Below are 25,000 nucleotides of genomic sequence, written 5' to 3'. Positions count from 1 at the left end.
TCAAAGCCTATATCTCTATTAATGTTTGATAGGAACCTCTTATTATGGAAGTGAAAGGAACAAAGATTGGTTTTCTTGGTTATTGTGACAGCCCAAGTATCCACAAAAACTGCACAGAAATGAGAATGTTATTCACATCTGGTCCTGCCATTTATACGGATAATATTGCCCGGCGAGACGTCAAGAGGTTGAGAGAGGTAGGAAAAGAAACGAAATTATTTCTTTGTTGAATGAATTGCTTTGAACTTGGAGTTTGCACGACCGCACGGCAATTTGGACCAGCTGAAAGCTTTCTCACACAAATTACTGCTGAATTAATTTAAGCGAAATAGCAACAGCCTTCTTGGATGGACGATGCACACCAATCGTTATTTCTGGAGGTAGCTCTGCTAATAGCAAGCTTATTCTTGAATTTCACCCACGTGACAAGGCGGCCATGTTGGATGGCAGTACATTGCAATTTCTTTTCACAGAATTTGCATTATAATAAAGTTTAGTTTCCAGCGGAGAGGCAGGTTATTGTTTTTGGTATCCAACAAGGCCACCAGATATCACATGCAAAACAGCAATAAGCACGACGATTACGGCTTCGAGATTAAGACAGGGGCACCCAACGACTAATTTGTTGTAAAATGTATTATTATACCCCAGTTAATGAAAATAAATGTTATTAAGGCATTTTCAGGGGTTTTTCAGTGTTGCTGGGAAAACATTATCTGTTCCTTTTTCCCAACAAGACACATAAGAAATTTCCCAGCCAGCCAGATAAAATTGGTTAGTTTCCCAGCCAGCTGATCAAATTTATTTCCCAGCCAGGAATTCCGCTCGCTTTCAGTTTTTGGGCTAAAGAAGCCGGATTTTTTCAGATATTGGGTGTTCTTCCGGGCAAGTTCGCTCCAATACGAAGTCGGTGACCCCCCATTTTTTTTTACATTTCTGACATCACTAACTCATCATCTTTTAATGGTAAAATTTGCAGAAAAAAATCAATGTTAGAAAATTTTCGCGCGAACGTCCTTAAGGCGGCAAAATTCGAGATACAAAAACCCTCAACTTGTCGCGAAACATTGTTTCCTTGCAATTACGTTTTGGTCGATGTTTCGCGTTTTCACCTTGCGTGATCAACTTGACCCGCAACAAAAACATTTGTTGCGCGTTGAAGAAATGCAGGGCGCTGATTGGTTGATTTGCTAGTACACGAGCACATTTGTTTCGCGACAAGTTGTGAGCTTGATGAAAATCGAGCAACAAAGCCAAAATTTGTTGCTCAGAGTAGACCCGTGCTCTACTTTTCGCAACATATTTCTTCAACCTGCAATAAATGTTTTTGTTGCGCGACAAGATAATCATGCAAGGTGAAAAACGGCAAACATGGACCCAAACTTGCAACGAAACAATGATGCGCGCCAAGTTGAGGGTTTTTGTATCTCGTAATTCGCCGCCTATTGACGTTCGCGCCTATTGCTACTGCGCATCCTTACAGCGCACGCAAATTCCCTTGCCACGTCATGCATCGAGCGCGAGCGCTAAGTACTAAAATGAACAATGATAGGGCAGTGATGGTCACTGCTGCTTTGCTTGGATTTAACAATCTTGGATGTTCGGTAACCCCTACTTTTTTTTTTCAGAAACAGATTTTATTTACAATTATCTCCACATTGCCCAAAAATGAACAAAAAATGAGCGTGGGAAGTTAAAAAAATTTCAAGATTTCTGTCCTCGGGACCTCGGGACTTGGTAGAGAACATTTCACTTCAAATTTGTAATTGCAATATTTTTGGGCTTACAGACACTGTGGCCTTCTTCACTAAAGAAGCCGGATTTTTTTCAGATTTAGGGTGTTCTTCCGGGCAAGTTCTCTTCAAAACGAACTCGGTGACCCCCCCCCCCCCCAAATTTTTTTTGCATTTCTTACATCTCTAACTCATCATCTTTTAATGGTAAAATGTGCAGAAAAAAATCAATGTTAGACAATTTTCGCGCCAACGTCCTTAAGCGGCGGCTACACGGGCGTTTTTTTGCTCGCGCCGGTGATGCGATTTTTTCAAAAGTTTTCGCTTCGCCAGCAAAAAATTACAATCGACTCGCTCCGATTTAATTAAAGTTTAATTCAATAATTGTTTCTGTCAACAGAAATGGCGAAGCGACGGCTCATTCGATTTCTCGCGATTTTCTTCCGATTTTTTCAGCTGTCGCGTCGCCAGTTCAAGGGTGGCTACACTTGCGATTTTCATCGCGCAATGGAGACGCGACAAAATTTGAAAAAATCGCATCACCGGCGCGAACAAAAAATCGCTTGTGTAGCGGCGGCTTTAAGATAATTCCTTAGTATTGCATTGCGCATCCCTACTGCGCACGATTTTCGCGTCATTAGCGCGCGCACATTAGCACGTGAGCGTACAAAACGCAAGAGATTTCCCTCAAACTAAGCCCGATAGCGAAATAAATCCTCCCTTTCTCTCAAACGAGCACGTTGACCCCCGATTTTTTTTTTCAGGTATTTGCTAAGAACAATCTAATAAAGAACATATTTGAAGAAGAAAAAAGTTTGATAGTAGAACATGCATTTTTTTGGAAAACAGTTCGGTACTGGGTGTATTTTGGCCAAGGCGAGGACTTCAAGCTAATCATGGAACTGTCCCAAAAGGTGCACTATTCCTACAACCAAGCAATCAAAAACGGCGTAAATGAAGCAATACTGCTTATTTGAACAAAAGAAGTTTTATTTTCAAAATAAAATTATGTATCTTTCAAGTAACCAAGACTTTATGAAGGTGATTCGAATCTTTAACGCGCAATCAGTAAAAATACCCCATTTTAAGAGCCTGCTGACGCGTACACGAGCACGGTGACCCCATTATTTTATCGCATTTTTTTAATGCTCATATCATGAGTGTTAATTATGCCAAGTTTCCAAAAAAACTTTGATAGTAGAACAATTTCAAGGGAATTACCTTAAGCAGAAGAAACGGATTCGTATCATGCAATCAGCGAAAAATTACGTCATAAATCATGCCATCCAGGGTGCGCGCTTGATTTGAAAACAAAAGATTTGATTGGTTCTGACCAAACCCTATTGTCTATTAGCCAATCATAATCCAGAACTTCGCTGCGTAATTTTCACTGGTATTACGCTATTTTGCACTGTGTTACACTCGAACTGCACTGCTCTCATTCAATCAGAATCGAGTAATCTTTTCATGTATGTTACTAATGGCCTAATAGTGCAGAAAATCGTGCAATTCCATCTGATTTTCTTTCAAGGCCGAAGTGGACATCATAGTGGTGGTAATCCATTTTGGAGAAGAACTGCATTCACAGCCTCTTCCGTACCAGCGTCGTATAAGCAAACACCTAATTTCGCTTGGTGTGCAGATCATCATCGGAGCCCATCCGCACGTGCTGCAGCCGCATTGTCTCCATAACAACACGCTCGTGGCATACAGTTTAGGGAATTTCCTGTTTTATCCACTTCGACCCCCTGGTGGATCTGCTTTGGTAAGGTAATTCGCTTATAGGCGAATTTCTGTTGACGTCATTGTTTTATATTCACTAAATATCATACTTAATTTTCTTACAGAAGGCGTGTCGTTATAAAAAAAATAGTGACAAGAAGTTGTAAATCTTTTCTCTGCAACTTTAAGCTTTTTGGGCTTAATAATAATTGCGATATTAGCCAACCAAAACCGAGAAATTATGTGGAGGCAAAACCACTAATTAGCCAGGCATACATTTTTTGTAAACTTCAGATTTTCAGTTCAGTTTTGTGCAGAGATTGTCCACTATATCAGCCTCGACTTTTCAGAGGCACTTTTAGTGCTGATTTCCCCTCAGAGCAATAAAATTCTCAATACTTGTCTACCTGACTGTGTATTGAAATTTGGGGGGGGGGGAGGGGGCTGAATTTACATACTGATCAATTCTGGGAATCAAAGGGTGAAGTTACTATAGTAACCACGGACTTGCTACTATAGCGATATTTCTTGTTAACAAACATTGACGTCACATTTCTTTTGATATTGAAATTTGCCAACAACGAAACAAAAGAAGTCATTGCTTCAACAGCCAATCGGGTTTGTTTGGCATATTAATGACAATGGGTGACGTCACGAGAGACATCGCTATGGGCGGAAAGATTAAAACAACATGACCAACAGAAATAATGTTATTTTCAAGAAACACTAGATGTGAAATTTAAAGCAAAACGTAACAAATGATAGCACACACAGGAGTACTTAGTCAAGCCTGAATTGAAGTTTAATTTTTACAGCTAAATATAAAGTGTTCATATATTCGATCGCAGTTGAAATCTTTCCTCAAGAACAGCTCAAGAAAATCCATTGAGTTTCATTCCCAAATTATCAGACAATCAGTTATTTAAACTTCCTACAGGGACTGAATCGTTCTTGTGCCAGTAAGATGGACAAACAATAACCCAAGCCTTATTTGGAAATAAGAAAGCCAGTGTTTTAGTCTAAAAGGAAATTTTATGTCAGGTGTCCTCCACAAAGTGTGAATCTCATTATGCTACCACGGGAGCGCATTAACAGGAGAGTCCATATGTGATAATCCAGGCGACCACCACAGTTGCACACGAGTAGACGAGAGTATTTTTTACGTTTTTCCTTATTGGCTTCCAGCGTCACAATACAATGAGCTGAATGGTAAAATGGGGTTGCCTGTAAATCACCCCTTCCTCTGCAACTCAGCTTGATCGATCGGATAAATGCGCCCGCGTATGTGTTAAGCGCTGCGCTAGGTAGGTCCTTCAGTCCACAAATACACTAATTTAGGCTTGTGTTAGCCTACAATTCAGGGCCTGGTTGTTGAAAAGCCATTTAACGCTTATACTACGAAAACCACCGATCTGAGGAATGGGCGGGAATTTACGTGTCTGTGCCCCGCCCACTTTCGCTTATAAATAGTTCATATTTTTGAGAGGTACTGTTTTCGACCATGGCAGCACTGAGCCGCCTAAACCCGTGGGTAAGGAATTCCATCAAAAGGTTTAACGAAAGTGGGTGGCCCAGTGACTCGGTATTTCGGTCCCATTCCACAGATAGGTGGTTTTCGTAGTATCCCAGATTAAAAATTGACCAAGTTGAGTTCATTTTTCTTCTCTCAATAGTTTTTCAACGCTGACACTCGGCAAAATTTTACAGTAGAGGAAGTCAACCTTAAAAATCTAAAATAAGCAAAGTGAAATCAAAGTTTACGCTAATCCTAAATTAAATTAATCGACTTTCGAGCAACTGGGCCCAGGTGCCCGTTTCTCGAAAGTCCCGAAACTTTACGGGCCATTTTCGGGTGTCACAATTCTCTTTGTATCTCAAGAACAGAGAGGATTAAAGTCGTCAAACTTCACACTCCTTTTGCGTTTTGTTACCTTGAAAACATGTTAAGAGATCGGATTTCCAAAACAAGCAGTTGGCAGTTATGGCTTTTCGGGCCCGAAAAGTATTCGGGACTTTCGAGAAACGGGCCCGGCCCCGGGCTGTCAAAGTGAACGCTCCTCGTTTTGTGCTGCATTTATGGACACAAAGAGGCAAAGACGGTGGTATTCGTTTACACTATGAGCTACATTTAAGATCAGTGAGCAAAGAAAAATTGAAAGAATCCCGGAAAGGAAATTTATCGAAACTGAAACAGCAACGCGCTGCGAAAATACATCCTTGTTTGTTCAATTTCAACAGGGCGTTTATGGAAGACTGGGAAAGAAACCGAATAGGAAGAGAATAGAAGCATTCGAGCACTTCGTTCTAGGAAACTGCGAAGACCTGAAAATGAGTCAAATGTTGAAAGTCACTCTAACCAGGTAAACATGATGATGCTCAAGAATTGCTGTCTTCTGCTCAAGTCAACGGAGTCAATACTGATAACCGGTTTGCTGAGAGGCAGATCGTGGGTAAGAGTTGCGCAGCGTCCACACAAAGTTGAATTAACATCCGCAATTGCAGCTAAATTAGTTTCGGGTTACCCGGGTAAAAATGGAGTTTCACACTGGGCAGTTAACAAACAAGCTTAACGCCAGCGCGCACTGGCTTTGGCGGGCTTGATTTGGTGAATTTCAACTGAGAGCTTTGAGCGAGACGTGTTTATGTGACAGTTTGGAGTCACGCTCCTCGGACAAGTTCTACAACCTCACTCAAATGCATCATTATTGAGGCTAAAATATATGACGATTTTTTATTACCTTCAAGGACACACAAGGTTGGATTGGGAATAGGAAGGAATTCAAGCTTCTGCATGCCAATGATACTTCAACGACAGGACAGAGGAATAGAGATTTTGCAATATCGGGGGTGGGTGGGGGAAGGGGGGGGGGGGTGACAACAGAGTTCACATCTCACATGTAGAATCACCCTTAGCACTGGTGGTAGCCGCAGCCTCTAAGTGGTAAAACACTTACATTTTCCCCTGCAGACTTTCATGGCACTTAAACTAGAAAGTGCAAAATGCATGTTACATGGTCTCACGACCCTCCCTGTTAATCAACACTGTGTGACGTTAAAGAACCCACACACTGTTCGTAAAGAAAAGTGGGGGACCCTGCTTTCCTTTCACATTCATGCGTGGGTTGGTGTGACGGTTCGGGATCCCCTGGGTCTCGCGAAATAGCGAGAAGAAAATAAGAGAAAACTAAGGGTAAAGCGACGTATTTCACACCCCTTCCCACAAACCCGCAACACAGCATAAATTTTAGTAAACGCGTACGACTTTAATTAAGGATAAAAGTTAACTACAAGTAAAACAGTTACGACAGTTACTATCTCTAAATTAACTAATCTTACTTAGATTTACTTAATGCTAATATATACTTAAACGACAATACGAAATGAACTAAATACTTTACTTTAATATTTACAGACAATAAGTTCAGTTCTCCGTCAGCCTTCGTGCCTTCTCAAGGTTATTGTAAGTCCAGTCGGCTAATCCTGCAACCATCCACTTCCACTTTCAGCAAACCTACGAAAGTAGTCACGTCTTCTGTCAGTCCACAAGACTCTCACTTTCGTCGCCGAACTTTTCCTCCAAAAACTTCCTCTATAAATATATTTGCCACCGCCGACAAAGGAGTTTTGTCTGGGAATTTCGCGGTCGGCTCCCACCAATGACTCTTGGCAGTGTTTCTCTTTTCCACTTTCTTTAAACTTTCACCTTTACACTTTGACTTCTCTCCGGCTTTCCTTCTCCTAGCAGTCTTCTCGTCAACTGACCTTTTTCCAACCGCCTTTACAACACGCTACTTACATTTATATCTTTACATAACAATGCACTCCACATCAACACTTATTGAAAAACCTATTGTTAAAACACGACCCTAACGAACCAAAAGTTACAAAAGCATCTCCACAATGGAGACTTAAAAGAACAAATAGACTAACAAACTATTCTCTAATGTACTAATTGCGGTAAACTACGATACGAAATTAACACTAAGTAATTAACACGAGCGGAATAAACTATGAACTAACGAAACAAAGAACTAAAGAAAAAGGAATTTTGTGACAGTTGGGTGGGTGCGTGGGTGAGTTCAAACGTGCACTGATAGCGGCTGCTAGAGACGCCTTTACAGGTTGACGTCTGATTTCACGCCAGAAAAAGAATTGTAAACTGCCATGAGAATGTATGTGATATCTGCGGTAAATAACGCCAATTCCATTACCATTAGCATTAAAATGCATACCTTTTCGTTACTAAGGCAAAATACGAGTTGCGTATTTATTTTATTTCTTTGACATTATCAGTGGACGAAAAAGAAGCGATTTTTTGAAACATTTGACGATGAAAAACTGCGTTAAAATATTTTTAAAAACGGGGACGTTTGGACGTTGAGCTAACGGCATTATCAACTCAAAACGATAGTGATGGGAAAATGTATAAAATACTAATAATAGTAATAATAGGCTGCGTCCGATCCAAGAGGATCATGCTAGTTCGCGACTACATCTGTCACACGTTTCCGCCGAGTCAATCCTTTGTCTTGCCACCGTTTTTCTGCTGCTGCTGCACCCTCATATACCCTTTTTCGCCACTCCGCCTTCTCGGCACACCGTTTCTCCACCCCATCCTCCCGTATTCCGCAATGGCGGAGATCATCACGAATGCGATCCTGGGAAGGAAGGAGAGGTCTTCCTCTGGCACGATGTCCAGAGCTGACTTCACTGAACAAGACCTTCTTCGGTAGACGATTCTGAGGCATACGACATACATGTTCAAACCAACGAAGTCTGCGCTCCTTAATTAAGGATTGTGTGCATGCTGTCACACTGAGTGCGATGTAAGATGTCAATGTTTGACTCCCTGTCCATCCGATTAATTCCCAGGATCCGCCTCAGATTTCTCAAATGAAAGGTGTTCAATCTCGTGATCTGCCAAGCATAGACAGACCAGGTCTCAGATCCATAGAGTAAAGTAGAAAGGACGCACGCGATGTAGACTGCGATTTTGGTCTTTAGCCGAAGCTTCCTGTTTTCCCACACCCTCATCCGTTGCTGTCCAAAACAGATAGAGGCTCAGGCAATGCGTTTATCAAGATCTGCTTCCATGTTAGCCCTGCTGGAGATGCATGAGCCAAGATAGCAAAATTCATTAACTACCTTCAGCTTCTTGTTGCCTACTGAAACCTCGATAGGTGTTGTTTGATCTTCTACCGCTCCCTGGCACACGACAACCATCTTTGACACGCTGATTGTAAGTCCAAAAGCTGCACAAGAAGCCGCAAAGCATTCAAGTAGAATCTGTAAATCTTTAGCACAGTGAGCAACCAGTGCGGTGTCATCTGCGAACAAGAGATCTGTGACTGTCAAGTTGGACACCTTGGACTTTGCTCAGAAACACTTAACATTAAGACTCCAGGGTGCTATTGCCAAAAGGGTGATGTAAGAGGCTCGAGAAGTAAATGTTGAAAAGACATGGTGCCATCACACAGCCTTGTTTCACTCCACATCTGATACTGAAGTTCTCGGAGTTATCACCATTGAAGGAAACATAGGTCTCCATGCTGTCATGGAATGATTGTACAATCTTGAGCAAAGTCAGTGGACAACCAATCTTTTCAAGCACTCTATATAACCCGACTTGGCTAACTGAATCGAAAGCCTGAGCCAAATCCACGAAAGCAAAGTGGAGACTCGTATTTTTCTCCCTGCATTTTTCCTGTAGCTGACGTAAAGTGAATACCATATCGACTGTGGATCTATTGGGTCTGAAACCACTAAGATGGTATATATGATGCCCACACTATACAGGTATACAGGAGGTATGTTGATGACACCATGGCCAGAATGTCCAGCACCGATGCTGCAGTTGATTTTCTTTCTACTCTTAATAATGGTCTCCACTCTAGCCTGTCGTTTGCTATAGAGTTCCCAGTTGATAACAAGATCCCTTTTATCGGAATGGAAATAATTAAGAACGGAACTAAGATTGAAGCACAAGTGCATAGAAAGGCAACAAACACTGGCTTGTTGTTGCATTTCAATGATTGATCGTGCATATGCCCTATCTTCCACAACTGAAGCTTTCAATGAAGAATGCACTGAACTACGCTTCATCTTTATCCGACTTGACTATCCTATCACAATGATAAATTCCACCATTAACAAATTTATTCATAACATTTCATCGAGTGGGTGAGAAACACAAGTGGAAGACAACAGCGTTCTGCGAGTAATTCTCCCTTTCAATGACCAAACTTCAGATAACACGGTGAGAAGGCAAATGCTTGATCTCAGTCATAAGATTGGTACTATTTTGCAACCGGTATTTGTCAGCAAGAAATTGGAGCAAGAACTCAAACCAAAAGAAATCAAGCCTCCAATCGTAAATCAACAATGCGTTGTATATTCTTCTTCATGTGGTCTGCTTGGAAGCCCATGGGGACACAAGCCTCCTCACTCCAGGGCACCCAACTAATCTGTTCCACCCATAATCTGTTTCCCATAGGAATCTTGATGGCCGGCAAAAATACAGGTGTTTCGATGAGCTGGCTGGGAAATTTTGTTATTGATAGAGGTTTTGCATGGGAATTACTGACTTTTTCTAGCATTTCAACCCGAGCTGGCTGTAGAAACTCTGAAGACTGAGGACGACTAAAAAAAAAAAAAAAAAAAAAAGAGAACCCCTTCCCTCTCCCAGAGAGTAGTGACAAACATACGACGAATGGTCAGAGTGATTGCACTTGCGGAAAAAACCTGTTTTGTCCCGGTTTTGTCGCTTTTGTTCGGTCGTTTTGGATCGAGGGATTTGAAAGCGCGCGGAATTCCTGGCGGGGAAATAAATTTGATCAGCTGGCTGGGAAACCAACCAATTTTATCTAGCTGGCTGGGAAATTTCTTGTGTGTCTTGCTGGGAAAAAGGAACAGATAATGTTTTCCCAGCAACACTGAAAAACACCTGAAAATGCCTTAATAACATTTATTTTCATTAACTGGGGTATAATAATACATTTTACAACAAATTGGTCGTTGGGTGCCCCTGTCACTCGGGAAGCCAGTTTCGCATACTCCGGTGGTGTCAAGGAAAATTTGATTGTCTCGTCTATGAGATGCTTTTCATCAAGGAACGTGATCGAAGTTAAACACACAAATTGACTCCATCTGTGCGAGACTATTTGCTTGACAGAACATTTCAACACTTTGATTCCCTATGTGATTGTTTTATTGTTTATTACTTAGTATTTATGTTTGTTTTAAACCAGTTCTTTTTTATTTTTTTCAAAGCAGTTTAATTTTTTAGACTGTTTTTTTTTAACAACTGTCTAAAAAAGGGATTTTAATTTTATTTTATTTTATTTTGGGGGGGGGGGGGGGTGTGGGGGTGTAGTTAAAAAAAACAGAGGCTTGGTTTTTTAGGGGGTCCTAATAAAAAGAACTAGAGATCTTTTCCTCCCTTCTACTCAACTACCCGTCCCTGGTCCTCTCCAGTACCTCTATCCTAACCCACCCTTCCTTCACGCATCTAGCCCTCCCTAAGCTGAAACAATCAACAAAATGGAACAACAGATGATAACTCGACGGAAATGGGTTTACAACGACTGCAAACTCATCACAGAAAACAATAATAAAGTTGTTCCAAAAAGGGAACTGTTTCAAGTCTTGTCCCAAGCACTTAGTCGAATTTCTCACAGTGGACAGCAAATTACGGAAAAGTGGCCAAAAGAAATTATGCAGAAATCAGCCAGAAAGTTGTCAACACACCATCAGCGATCCACTCCATGCACAAAAAATGCCCAACAAGCAATGGCGGCTCCAACATTCCTCTCTTTGATAAAGATCGACTTGATGGCAAAATGGCACCCTTGTATTGTACCCCAACATACTTTTAGATAAAGAAACGGAGATCAAAAAACATTATGCTCAAATAGTGACCAAGTTTGGAGAGGTCCAATGGCTTATTTCTCCTACTAATCTTACTTTCGATTATTTCAAAGAAATTCCCTTAACATTCAGCTTGTAAACGAGGCCATTCTTCAAAATGAGTAATTTCCTTTCGAGATAAATTGTAGTTCATCGATATTGTAACACTTCAAATAATACCATGATTATTACGTTTAATGCCAATGACTGTCTGGTAGTTACTTTCCAGTTATATACCGCTCTATTTAATTGAAAAGCCGAGAGACAAATTTATGAATCTTGTATTATACAAGTTATATTGCCAAAGGAATGATTTCATTATGAAAAGTAGTCCTACTTGTAAAAGACAGAAAAGGGTTTAGCTCTCACGAAGGGCTAACACTCGAAACGTCAGCTTTCAAATTTCTTTGCAGTGGTCAATTTACCATATCAACTCACTTTCCCACTGACACAGCACCACAGCTCCTTTACAAATTTATCCTGCATGTGAAAGAATGCTTTGCCTTCACCAACCATGGACCAATATTCTTAACCAAAAACCGAGACAACGGTTGTTTTAGACTAAACACTGCAAACAAGTGAATACTCGAATCACTACAATGCATGATAATTTCTTACGTGGAATGCGGTGTCTGATACTTGCAGACCGTGGTCTAACCCTAACTCGCGGTAAAAGCTAACCGTTTAAAAATGGGTGCTTAGACTTAAACACTTCTTTTCAGCGCTATCTGAAATGGGTGCTTTAGAGATTTAAATACTGTTTATCAGCGCTATTTGTAGGCAGTCTGCAGTTGTCATACACCTCCTGAAATGCTTACCGGTTTAAATACGTGCGTAAACCTAATTGAGAGGTTAATTTTGTTTTTGGTTTTTAGTAATTAGGGTTAAACCACAACATTTACACACCACTATCGTTGTTACTTGATAATAATGACGTTAGCTCAACGTAGCCGGAATTCGAATCATCGTCGTTTTTTTAAAACAAACTTTCTTATGTTTTTTAAAAATATTTTATCGCAGTTTTTTATCGTCAAATTATCAGTGGAGTTTCCAATTTTATCATTTGCATTTCAGAGGACGTTTGCTGGAAGCAGAATATCTTCCAGTGAAAATAAAGTTCGATAAAGAAAAGAAACTACTTCATCCAGAACCTACAAGGAACGCTGAATGGATTCAAGTTTGTTCAAAAGGAGACACACAATGTCAACCCGATTGCAAGACAAAAGATGATGAAATGAGACACAACACAATTAAATGAATAAATAGACTTGACAGTTGTTTTTGTCGTTTAATTAATTTTAAAACGGTCTTGAGAGGTGGGGGAGGGGAGGGGGCGGGGGAGGAGCAGTGATACCAGGTACCGATGCCTTTCTTGATGTGGTGTATCGACATCCCAACGATCGATTAGGCAGCGGTAATTTGGAGGTCATAAATCGAACCCTTGAAGTTATAATTGTAAACTTCAGAGGTTCTATGAAAATGCTCCTGAAGATACGTCGGACAATGAGTATTGAATACTTCACACATGGTAATTAAAAAGTGCCTTTTCTCTCTTTCTTATAAGTTAGACCACTCTAGAGAATTTATTGCCGCTGATGATCAAATAGACTAATCAGCCCTAGTAATAATCCGTGCTGCTCTATTTTGTAACTTTTGAAATTTGTCAGCACGTGTTTTGAAGCAGTCACTCCATACAACATCACAATAACCAAAGTAAGGTTGTACATACAAGTGAATAGTAAATTGTTTTGAGAGTCTCTTGAGTGTCAGATAGTTTTTTAGCTAAATACAGCATTCGCAAGCCATTCTAGACTTTAGATGGAATATGTTTGATCTGATCATTCCAGGTTAGTATTTCATCAAAATGAACCCCCAATAACGTAGTACAAGGCTTATGTTCAATTGGCCTATCATCCATCTTTAAATTCATGAATTTAGCTTTTGTCAAGTTTTGCCGAGAACCAATAGGCACATAGCTAGTTTTGGAAGTATTGCAACTTAATTTGTTTTCTTAATTCAATCATGTACTGCAGCTAAATCACTAGTTAAAGTGATTCCCTTGTTTTGCAGCCCGCATCTCATATTGCGCACAACATTGCGTCTTCGGAGATGGCGGTGTTTCACGCCGGCCATCTAAAGTGAGATAACAATGGCCGCTTTTGCTGTTCAAGAGCTTTTAAGGGCGATCATGATAATTTCGCTCGGTTACGAAGGAGTTGTTTTGGAGCTCGCCCCAGTCCTTTCGCCAAAAATGATCATTTTGAAGCCGAAATTGCCCCTTTGCCATCCATTTATCATCGTGTTGTGAAGAAAGGAGAAAGGTGGTCCCCAATTTTTAATGGTTTTATTTACTCCTAATAGGTACACGGAAAACATATTTTAAGGAGAAAAAAAGTTGGGTTGCAGAATTTGTAGTATTTACATAAAAGACGTGAATCAAACCTCATTTGGAACCCGACTCGACACTGAGTGAAAAATGATGACTGTAGCGGTCCAAATTCCTTACATTTCTTTACAAGATTAAACAATTTGAAATCACTTCACTTAAAGATTATAGCCCGGACAAACAAGTTGGTTCAACTTTTCAGTAATATCCAGTAGCTTTTGCTACATAGCAACAACTTTTCCGGTTGATCTCGTTTCGAACGCTTCTCGCGTATTAATTCGGTAGAAAAGATTTAGAATAAAGGTCATACAGCACGAAAACAAGCACGGTGACTCCATCTTTTTATTGCATTTTTTAATGTCCTGTGTATGAATATCAATTTGTGCCAAATCTGGATAGTACGTCATTTTCAAGGGAATTACCGGTGAAGGAATATTCAATTGTGGATATATCTTCACGAGTCGTAGTTGTATACGTAATATTTAACAACTATTCGCCGAAGTGGAGGTGGCTAGCGATAGCATTTTGATGTATTTCATTGAAACACACCAGCTTGGCTTAGAACCAGAATCGGCTAGAAAGGACAAACTTCAAACAAGACCTGTACGTGCTCTAAACAAACTTCTGAAAACACATGTCAAGCTGGTGGTATTTTCTCCTTACTTTTACGAGAACTCACTATTGTGATTACATGTTTATAGCATGTGCGCAAAATTTTCTTGGCTTTGCTTCAATGAAAAAAAAAGCGTAAAAACAGCATCCTTTGGTAACTGCAGAGCGTGGTATTAAGAAACTAATATTTAACTGCCAATGTAAATAATCCTTGCTTTTGATTTTGACTCTCTTGCATCATTTAGTCAAATAGGCGCTACGCTCAGCTTGTGCACGTGATAAAAGATCTAGAGAAATTCCCGAATGACAGGAATGCCCCAATTGCAACATGGGAAATAACCAACTAAGCATATCACACTCAGTATAAATCCATTTATTTCCTCTGGGCAATAAATTTCATTTTAAACGTGCTAAAATCTAAAATTTTAAAATGTATTAAAGTTTAAACGGTGCAAAAACCAGGTCATTTAATTGGAAGAGACTACTCCAATTAATCATGTTAGGGGAATACTAGGGAATAAGCAATTTCCGAGTTTATGTCTGCCTCCTCTTCAAATCGATTCTAAGTGCGAAGTTTTTCTTATAAGAAAATTACTTTTCATTCGTATGTAAAGTAGAACTAATATTACCGTTACAAAATGTTTGCACTCAGACTCGCTTTGAAGAGGAGGTAGACATGAACTCGGAAATGGCCTATTAAAACAAGAATGTCATGCATGTTACCATAGTTTGCTTTTGAGTCAGGGTGATTTAGCGGTTATCAATCACGCCTCCCACCTCTGTGACCCCGTTTCAACCCTGGCCTCGGGTCACAAGTGGGCTGAGTTTCGTTGATCTTCATCTGACTCTGAGGGTTTTCCCCGGGTACTCCGATTTTCCTCCCTCCTCAATACGACTCTCACTCAATTACATCCGGCTGTGGGCGGATACCTTTGATAGGGATAATTAACAATTATTCCGTGAGCGCGCGTTGGATATGAGATGGTAAATAGCCAACGAGGCGCGTAGCGCCGAGTTGGCTATAACCACTCTCGTATCCAACAAGCGCGAATGGAATAATTGTTTTATTAAATTCCTTAAACTCCAAAAGTTTAGAAGTACGAAATACGAGCGAAAAAAGCGAGAAAATCTTGGTTAAATCGAAAAAAGTTAATGAAGATGCGATGTTGTGTAATACCTCGCGGTCAGACAGACGCAGGCTCATCACAAAAACATTTCTTACCTTTTCGCGTATCTCTAAGATTCGAAAGTGATCCAAAGTTTCCACAAAAACGTTTTTCTTTTGCTTTATAATGAAAGAAATTTCACTTTCTGGCGTAAACGTTTTTAGTTTAGCAACGCTAAGCGCAATCATTTACCATATAAGGTCAAACTAAGGTATATGAGCTGATAACCGAGATTGAGTGAACCAATCAGAGCACGAGAATTGCATTATCCGAGGTTGAGAATTTAATAAATGATATCTTTCCCTTTCATTGAGTTAAATGAATAAAGTTGCTACTAATTTATTAATTGACCAAGCAAGGAAAAAAAGCCTTGAAAACGTTAATGAGAAACACCATATAATAACCAAACCAATACTGAGTTGTAGATGTCATTTCTGAACTTCACCGGAAAAAAGGACTATGTGTGAAGTAAAAACCGAAGTTGTCTTCGTTGTCGATTTCTCCATGGGGCCTTCCATCGAAATCACAGCCGAGATCTTCTTTGCCATGCCAGCTGTCAATGTCGTAATCGCATGACGCACTGTAAAGTGAATAGGCCTTACAATTTACGTGCATCTGTTTCCGAGAATGTCAACATGTTCGTACCAAGCGTACCGCCCTAAACCAGGGACTGCAAACTTATCATTTTCGGCCAATGACGAGCGAATGTAAACTTGGAAATCGACGCCGTCCATCAGAAAATAGGGAGCTTACGAAACGACGACGCCGACGGCAACGACGACGCTACAAAACAATAGGTTTAATGAGCAAAAACAATGGCTCTGCACGTGCGTTTTACATTGTGGTACATTTCTTTGCCGTCATCTCCTAAATGACGACGTGAAATGACCAAATTCAAGGTTCTGTGGAGGACGTTAGCACATGACGATGAATTTTCAGTTCTCTCTGTACGCTTCCAACCCACTCATACCAGTTTAATTCCTCGACAGTTACTACACATTTTTAACGCGACACGACATGAAATAGTTTCGTAGTGATATGAATAACGCGAACTCGTATTTTTAAATGAAGTCCTCGTAGCCGTCGTCGTCCTCATTTCGTAAGCTCCCTAATTACAAGTAGCTCGCCAGTGAGTGGAGACATTCCGGACGGACTTCATACGGGACATTGACAGCCGGTAGCTTTTCAGGAAATACTCGCTGATGGGCAGATCGTGCAGGTAGAGGGCCTTATCCTTGAACACTGTTTTGTTTTGTAAAGAGTAGGACTTGAACAGAGTCCACTCGAATCCAGACTCGGAAGTAAAGTTGCAGTAGATTGGAAACAAGAGATTCTGTTGGTTCACCGTACCTCTCTATGAAACACTTTGGCTTCTTGACAACGGATCGAAGCGGTGGGGATTTGCACCTGTGCCCCACAAAACCCGGCGCGCATGTGCAATTGGACTTTTTTTATTGATGTCACAAACCTCGTGACATAAGCCATCGTTTTTATAAGAGGTGGTCTGACAGCAGTGGTTTTGATACCTTCGTTCGACGCAAGACTGGCTTTTAACTCCCTATAAAAGCAGATATAATCTCAAACTTTCGTGGCCTAGTGCACATGAAAACGTTTCGGAAGCGAAACTTTTGGCAAGCACGTAAAATCTGACTCGAGGGTCAATTGCTATTAATTAATCAATAAATATGGTCCAGAAAATTCTTCAAAACTCACTCTATTACACGCCGCTGTACCTTCTACCTGCTTTCAAAGTGACTTCACGAAGAATTATAGAACTAATAAAAACGAATGACTTTCCATGTGATGCAAATCATTCACCTAAGTAAGATAAATGCGTAGTTCTGGAACTTAATCAATGTAGTTAGTTTGTATGTACCGCTTTGTTTATGAAATCATTGTAAAATTGAATAACTTTGTATTGTCGAATGTGATCGTATCATGGTGGTGGGAAGCCCGAAAACCTATTACGACTATTAGTCAGTTCTCACGTGTACATCACATCCCAAGTGTTCTGTTCTTAATCAGCATTAATTGTAAACGGTCAGGGGCAGATCTAGGGGGAGGGTGCTGGAAGTGCGCACCCCTCCCCCCTTCCCCCTTCCCTCCACGCCATCCTTGAGATGACTTGCGGTTTTCTAATGAAACTGGTATTCTGCGAGGAAAAAAAAACTTATCTTAACGTCACCAGTCAGCTGCCCCATTCCTTAGTGGCGAACCCCCTCCTAAGAAAAATCCTGGATCTGACCCTCATGGTGCACAAGAAAATACAATAAAGTTTAAGTTGAGGTTGGGGTAGAATATGTTTTGGGGGAAACTGACTTAACAACATCTGCAGTGAGTGGCCCGAATAAGAATTATTTCGATGATTTCTTTTTTCTTTCCTTCAACTAAAATTGGCAAATTTGAGGTGAGCTTAACTTAACCATGAAATAGATATCTTAAGATATCGAAAACAGATATATTCTTGTGTTTTAATGCTAATAAGCCTTTCTAGTCTCGTTACGACGAGCAAATTTCAAAGGAATATTTGTTTCAAAATGATGGTAGTAGGCCTAATTAACATAAATGCAAAAGAATGTAAAAGTGGTCGCCATTTATGAAAGTGGTCTCTTACATTTATGAACCCGAGCGAACAGAGTTCAAGAAGTCTGCAATCTGATTGTTTGAGCATGGTCAGAATATTTCTGAATAAATATTTTATGGATAAAATTCTTCAATTTATTCCCATGGGAGAAAGAATCTGACTCAATATATCAGAGCCAAAACTATGTAAAAAGTTCATTTTTACCCTACAACATCCATCTATAAATGTGTTTTTTTCTTAGAAATTTCGAAATAATACTTCTATTAAGGTAGATTATAACAAGAGGCTAACCTTAAGTATTAAATACCTTAATAAGACGGGAGACTTCGACCTAATCATTTTCTGACCGCAAGAAATTTAGTAATAATTCCTTTATCTTTTTACGAAAGGACGAACGTTTAAGCAGTTTAATCGAATAGCCAGAACATTTACGCATGCGCTGAGGGAATGTTTGGACAAAAAGAAAACGCAATACTTCCAGACATGGCGCTGGAGCGTCGTACCAAACGAGTGATCCCGGGATTTCGGCCCGTACGATCGCCTTTGGCACAGTTGACCCTTCGCTGCTGTCTGCTACCGACCTCGCCTCCTGGTACGGCATTGAGGGAGGGATATGTCGGCCCCTAAACCATATGTGACAAATCCCACGCCTACTCACAGCTCCAAACCGCCCTTGTCATTACTATTTAACGTAAGATTTCGATGGCTTATTTATTCAAGAGAATAGTCATTTTATCTGTCATATGGTTAGCACCGGAGTAGCAGATTACAAAATGCACGCATGCGCCCTGGCGAAGGTAACATACATGCATGCATAAAACTTTATTTTATCTCGAATTTCAGAATAATATCTTCGAGACATTACAGCTAACATACATAATATATGCAGATACATAACTCAATATCAAATAATATTTAAATATATATTTATCAAAACGAAAAGCCGCTGTACAAAATCCGGCCCTGGATTAGTTCAGTGGTATGGGAAAAATCAGGTAGCGCATTTCGCAACGTACTTAGTAAAAACGTAAGAAAAAGAAGACCATAACTGGTTGTTCTAGGTTTATTGAGGGACAGAATGTAATTTCCACGAACATCATGCGTAAGAAGAGAACGGGAGAGAAAACGTATTTTTCATATATGCAGGACAAGCCTTTTCTTTCTTTAACTACTTTTATACAATAATATGAGGAAATTTTGAATGCGCTTATTGCATAGAGATGTAGAGTTTGACTTAAGTGGTACGTAAGAGGACAGGTAATCGCAAATATAAATCTCATTACTCTCTTATTTACATTATACCGTTTCTTGGACAAGAAATTACTAAGGGCCAGGCCAAATTTCCTATGATAAAAAGTCTACGTTAACAGCACGCACCTTGGTTACTCCTTAGTATCCGCCTAGAAATCTTCTTCTCGCTACTTTTTCCTCATTTGATGAGGACCAGTCTCCGCTTGCCTCCTTCATGCCCAAAAGGAATTCTGGGTAATTCGGCCGTTCCATGACAAGGGAAGACCCCCAATTCTCATTTCATAGATTTTCTTATGAGTGTGGAGCCACCCAGTCCTACCGCCAAAATACAGCATCCGTTCGATTGAAGATTATAGCTTTCAAAGCTTGCTCAAATTGTATCGGTAGGTCCTGGAATTCGTCCACGTACAGAAAGGCCAGAGAGACAACTTCACTGGTGCTGTGAGCCGCCATGTTTACAACAGAGCAATTTAGGCGTTCCAATCTGCATGAAATCATCTCTCACCTCTGTCTCGAGAAGAGCAGACACGCACGATTCTTACGTTACGTTTATGCCCCTGTAGAATCAACCGAAATCTCAATTCCTTATCAAAAGTTAACCAGCATCTTAATATTTTTGGTAGGCTACAATAGTCGTCACATTTGTTGGAACACCCATCGCCGTTTCCCCCTTCCTGAATGGGGGAAGAGGGATGTGGTATAAGCTACGATCTTGTAACACGATGATTCTGACCATTCGCTAAGTGTTCCAACTAAATATGTCTAGTATTGTCTGAGTATTGGTGTGCGTTGGTATGAAGCCGTGCGATGCAATATACGCCGTGCAATATTCCAACAGTTTTAAACTCGTGTGATAAGTACATTTTGTCCTCTGAACACTTTAATAGGCTCTATCAAGAAAAAATGAGGGGACAGAGAGGGAGGCTCAAGGCGTTGGCCGGGATATGTTATGTCCACGAAAGTTATTTTTAGACGAGCGGAAGTCTTTGTTCTAGGGGAAGTCTGTCTTCCGAGACGTCCGCATGCAGTCTTGCTTCGCTCTCAGGTTCTTAGTGAAAAGAGAAAATGATGGCGCACGTGGAAGGCTGATGAATATATATTTTCTTTCAAACATCGGACCGAGGTTGGCCTGCATGCGGACGTCTCGGAAGACTTCCGTTCGTCTAAAAATAACTTTCGTGGACATGACATATCCCAAGGGCTGGACCGGGAGCCTCCTTCTCTGTCCCCTCATTTTCTCTTGGCTCTATTCCCAGACGGACTGACATGATTACCAAGTGCAACGGTCAGCGTTGCAAAATATGCAAATATGCAAATATATTACGGCCCCTGAAGACGTTTCTTTCTGCGATAGGACTGACAGGCTTGGAGTGCATGAGACAATTCGGTAGATCGTTAATATATAAGAGAAAAAGGAGCAGGCCCAAAATTGTCCCCTGAGGGATACCACAGGACAACACACTATTGCTAGAAGGAGAGCCATTTAGGAAACAATTCTGATTGCGTTCAGATAAGTACGATTTAAACCACTCAATTGAGACAACTTAGAAATCAGAATATTGTGATCCACCGTATCAAAGGATTTTTTGAGATCCAGGAATACTACAGCGTTCACGTTCCCTTGGTCTATGTTGAACGCCCAATCATCAGTCGCCTCAAGTGAAGAGGTAACTGTAGAGTGGAGCGACCGAAAGCCTGACTGGTGGGTGGAAAGTTAATTATTAGCCGTTAAATAGGCATAGAGTTGATCATAAATAATCCTTTCAAAAACTTTTGCAACTACTGGAATAACAGAAATAGGACGGTAATTGTCTAGATATTCCTGGGGCACCAGTATACTCAACTTCGGGTTGAAAAGAAAAGTTTTGTTCGGACTCGCCGACTTCGCTGAGCAAATTAACGACATCTCGTAACTTAGCTATCGTAGCATCCTCCACGATGTTGACTAAAGCAAGGCGAACGGCATTGTAGTACAGCAAATTTCCACGGGTCAACATGTTGTCAATATTTCAGTCATCAAAGTTACTGGAGTGATTTAACACTTCCATTAAAGACCGGACTCTTGAAAGAAAAGCCTCCCTTACGGTCGCCATTTCCTTGGGGCACTCGACCCAGTGTCTGGCGGGAAATCTTCAAATCCCACAGTGCATTGCGAAAAAAAAAACGAACGCGAACGTTGAACGGACGGTGTCGAAGAACTTGAAAAAAACATTGTGTCAAACGAATGTCGAACTTAGGCTTGACAAACGAATGCTGTTTTATGTAAAAAAAATGTCGATTTTAAAAAACGAATGCCGAAGCGAATAAGACGAATGTCGAAATGAAAACGAACGTCCAATTTAAAAGGCGAAAGTCAAACTTGTAAAACGAGCGAAAAGTTGAATTTTGATAAGAAATACGTACGCGCCATACTTTAATGTTAAAGACAAGCCGTTCATACAATCTCTTTTATTTTTTTATGCGCGCGTAAATCAAGTCAAATTCACGTGCGTGACCTACGTAAATTTTACGCAACAGTGGAAATCCACCTTTGAAGATACAAGTACAGTTAAAAATTCAACACGAAACAAAAGGAGAAAAGGACAGAGCAAGCCCAAAAGAAAACCTGACAACGGATGCACTCAATGTAAAATCTTAGCGCGTTTTCTTTACTGTCGTTCTGAAAGTCTTAGGTGCGTTTGAATGTCTTTACTGCCTCGTGGATTAGCACAATTTTGTTGCCTGTTCGTCTGTTCGTTGACGTCTCTTGTTTCCGTTTCTCAATGGTTCTGCACTATTCTTTTTTTTTTTTTTTTCTTGTACCGGTCATTTGCGCCCTTAGCTTTGCATAATTTAGTCTCTTACGTTATTTTTGCACATGGTGTTGGAAAGTTGAGTTCTTTTAGCAGCTACATACATTAAAGGAGAAAGCAAAAAAAAAGACAAGAAGCAATCTTCGATTCAATAACTACTTAAATTCATTCCCAGTTAATGCGATGGCGTTTCGGTTGAAAAAAAAATTTAAGTGATGCTTTTACTGGTACCGGCGCCCAAGAATGGTACTTACTGCCGCCGCCATTATACATTCAAGGTACGTAATACAGCTTTAAAGGCTGTAATAAGTGTTTAAAAATCTGTGTTCGAGAAACAACTTTGGCGATCGATTGAAATCATACGTTTTCACAACAACATTAAGACATGCTAGAAAGTCTTTTCTCGGTCCTTTTTCTCTTCATCTCCACATTTCATGCATTGAGGGTATCTGCAAATCAAGGTAAGAATTATTTTCTTCTTTAGTTTGCACTTGATTATTTAATCCTTGAGTGGAATTAGACTCTTTAAACACAGCAGAACTTAAGAGACCCCTACTGAGTGAACAATTAATATTGTCCTCACAGATGATATGTTCAACTTTCCGGTGGCATCCCTTTCAACGGGGTTAAGAAACGAAATGTGTCTTAATTCACCACGTCTTGAAGGTTTCTTCTCAAAAATTGTAAGAGTTATTTCCTTCGTGGCTTCGTTTGTCTAGTAAAGCTTGCATGTCCGATTAAAAAGGAAGGCAGCTTTATTTTAGTGTCTAGTCGTTCTAGCGCTGGAGCACTAATTGGAGACACAGTGAACTGAAATTAACAATTAACGCAAATCAAGAAAAATGTTGGTTTTTGAGGAGAGGGGAAACCGGAGTACCCGGAGAAAACCTCTCGGTGCAGAGCAAACAACCAACAAACTCAACCCACATATGACGCCGAGTCTGGGAATCGAACCCAAGCCACATTGGTGTGAAGCGAGTGCTCTCACCACTAACGCCTTCCCTGGTCCCCTGTTATTCGTCGTTTCCTTATAAATAAGTACGTTTAAAAAGGCAGAATTCTAGATTTCTGGTTCTAGATAATCAAAGAAACCCTGCCGATAATGTCCCTTTTATCCCTGCATCCTGTTAAGTGCTGATTTGAAACTTTTGCCCTTTTTATGGGAAAGTTAAATTCAAATTTGTGCCTCTCAATTGTCCGCTTTTCATGGCGGCGTTTCACTGAGGGCGAATGAAAAGAACCCTAACTGGGTAGAGGCAGACTAGGTAGCTGTTTAAACGCGCAGTCGATTAAGAAGTGCGACACTTCCCTTGGATGAGCAGTGGTAATCCTTTGACCGTTAAAACCAATTTTTAGCCAAGAGTCGGTTTGCTGTTAAATTCCCACTTGATTGTGGCGGTTAATCAAAGCACGTGGAAATTTTAAATATCGCGATTGTGGATCTTGGGTCAGATGTAAAAAAAATGCCGTGTACGACTTCAAGTTTAACTTTTAATTATCATGATGTAGTGCTGTCATAAAGGACATGCAGTCATGAACGGAAGCAGTTTGGAGTCAAATGGAACGAAAGTTCCTGGAATGCGCGACGACTGTTTACATATCATCAATAATTCACCAAAGTCATGGAAAGCAGTTATTTCAATAAATCAACGAATCCCTTACACAGCTGGAAAAATCAACTGCTTTTGGGTACGACTACTTCCGCTCTTCATTTTACGATTCCAGCCATTCCTAGAAGAGAGGAAATACGGCTTGTGGGTGAACATTTGCTTTTTTGTTCTGGGGCAAAGAAAAAGCATCAAATAACACAATATGCCTTGGCAACTGCAGAGAGAGGTATTAAGACACGTTTATTCACCTGCCAGTGCAACTAAGCCTTGTTGGGTCATTACCTCGCTTCCCAAACGCTTTGGACGAAGACGACGAGGAAGACGAAGACGAAGACGATGACGGAGTTGAAGACGATGACAATGACAATGACGATGCTAAAGACCAAGACGAAGGCGATATTGATGAGTAAAAATAAAAGAGAGTATTTTGATTTTAGCTCATCTCTCTCCTTTTATCTACAGATATCAAGCAACTAGTGAAAAGTGAGAGACAAGTTAGAATAAGAGAATTGTTATGCCTTTATGAGAAAGAGAACCTTGTCGTTTCCCGTTTGCAGTTTCACGTCGACGCAATACTTAATCTCTAAAATTTCATGAATCAATCGAAACAATTTCGGTCTTTGATTGAAACGCGCCATGATAAAAAGTGCCATCGAAGATCATGTATTCCTGATGAGAATGAATTCAGTCTTTTTTCCTTTGAAAGGGACTAAGGAAATCGAACCAAATGGAATTTAAGTTGACAGGATTCGTGGATTTCAAAATGAGATGTCCCTAAATTCATCAGTCGTATTTATTTTATTTTTTTTTGAACGTTAGAAGAACAATTACCTTATAATTATGTTTACATGTTGAGTTTTTAACGCACGAACACCCAACTTTTTCTTTTCCATATTGACAGAAGGCGCATTTCTCGTTATCGATACGTCTTATTTTCTTAAGAAAACTATTAGTTGAAAGTCTTCTATGTAGAAATTTAAAATTAAAGACTACAAGTTTTAAACTCTTGGTACATGTAAAGGCCAAGACAAAGGCTGCTTTCCACTTGACTTTGTGACCGGGTTCAAGATTAATTTCCTTGTGCCATTTTTCCTGCGTTAGGGTTGATAGCTCACTTTTTATTGATACTAACTTCTTATAAACGAATCCAGATGGTTTCAGAGTTTTATAGAAATTTCGAAAGAAAGCTCTCATAACTAACATTAGTCTTTTCACTTTGCCTTCGGAGAGAATTAGTTG

At 40.2% G+C, this 25,000-nt stretch overlaps 2 protein-coding genes across 3 annotated transcripts in view; both read left to right on the top strand.

The window, feature by feature from the left end:
* Positions 1-12,637, top strand: part of LOC138053849 (capsule biosynthesis protein CapA-like) — a 29,684-nt gene extending 17,047 nt beyond the window's left edge. Inside the window, exons 4-7 of the mRNA XM_068900394.1 lie at positions 33-197; positions 3,265-3,498; positions 5,694-5,815; positions 12,435-12,637. Of these exons, the coding sequence (XP_068756495.1) occupies positions 33-197; positions 3,265-3,498; positions 5,694-5,815; positions 12,435-12,618 (705 nt within the window). The 3' untranslated portion in view covers positions 12,619-12,637. The remainder of the gene's footprint in view (positions 1-32; positions 198-3,264; positions 3,499-5,693; positions 5,816-12,434) is intronic.
* Positions 12,638-22,435: 9,798 nt separating this feature from the next.
* The window catches only part of LOC138053838 (capsule biosynthesis protein CapA-like), a 15,882-nt gene continuing 13,317 nt past the window's right edge, over positions 22,436-25,000 (top strand). For both annotated transcript variants that reach the window (XM_068900382.1, XM_068900385.1), the window contains exon 1: positions 22,436-22,612. In XM_068900382.1, coding sequence (XP_068756483.1) covers positions 22,537-22,612 — 76 coding nt within the window. In that variant the 5' untranslated portion in view covers positions 22,436-22,536. The remainder of the gene's footprint in view (positions 22,613-25,000) is intronic.

This window comes from Montipora capricornis, chromosome 1, assembly GCF_036669925.1.
Source record: "Montipora capricornis isolate CH-2021 chromosome 1, ASM3666992v2, whole genome shotgun sequence".
Classification (NCBI taxonomy): domain Eukaryota; kingdom Metazoa; phylum Cnidaria; class Anthozoa; order Scleractinia; family Acroporidae; genus Montipora; species Montipora capricornis.
Note: the sequence above shows the minus strand (reverse complement) of the source record. Positions and strands in the feature narration are given on the sequence as shown.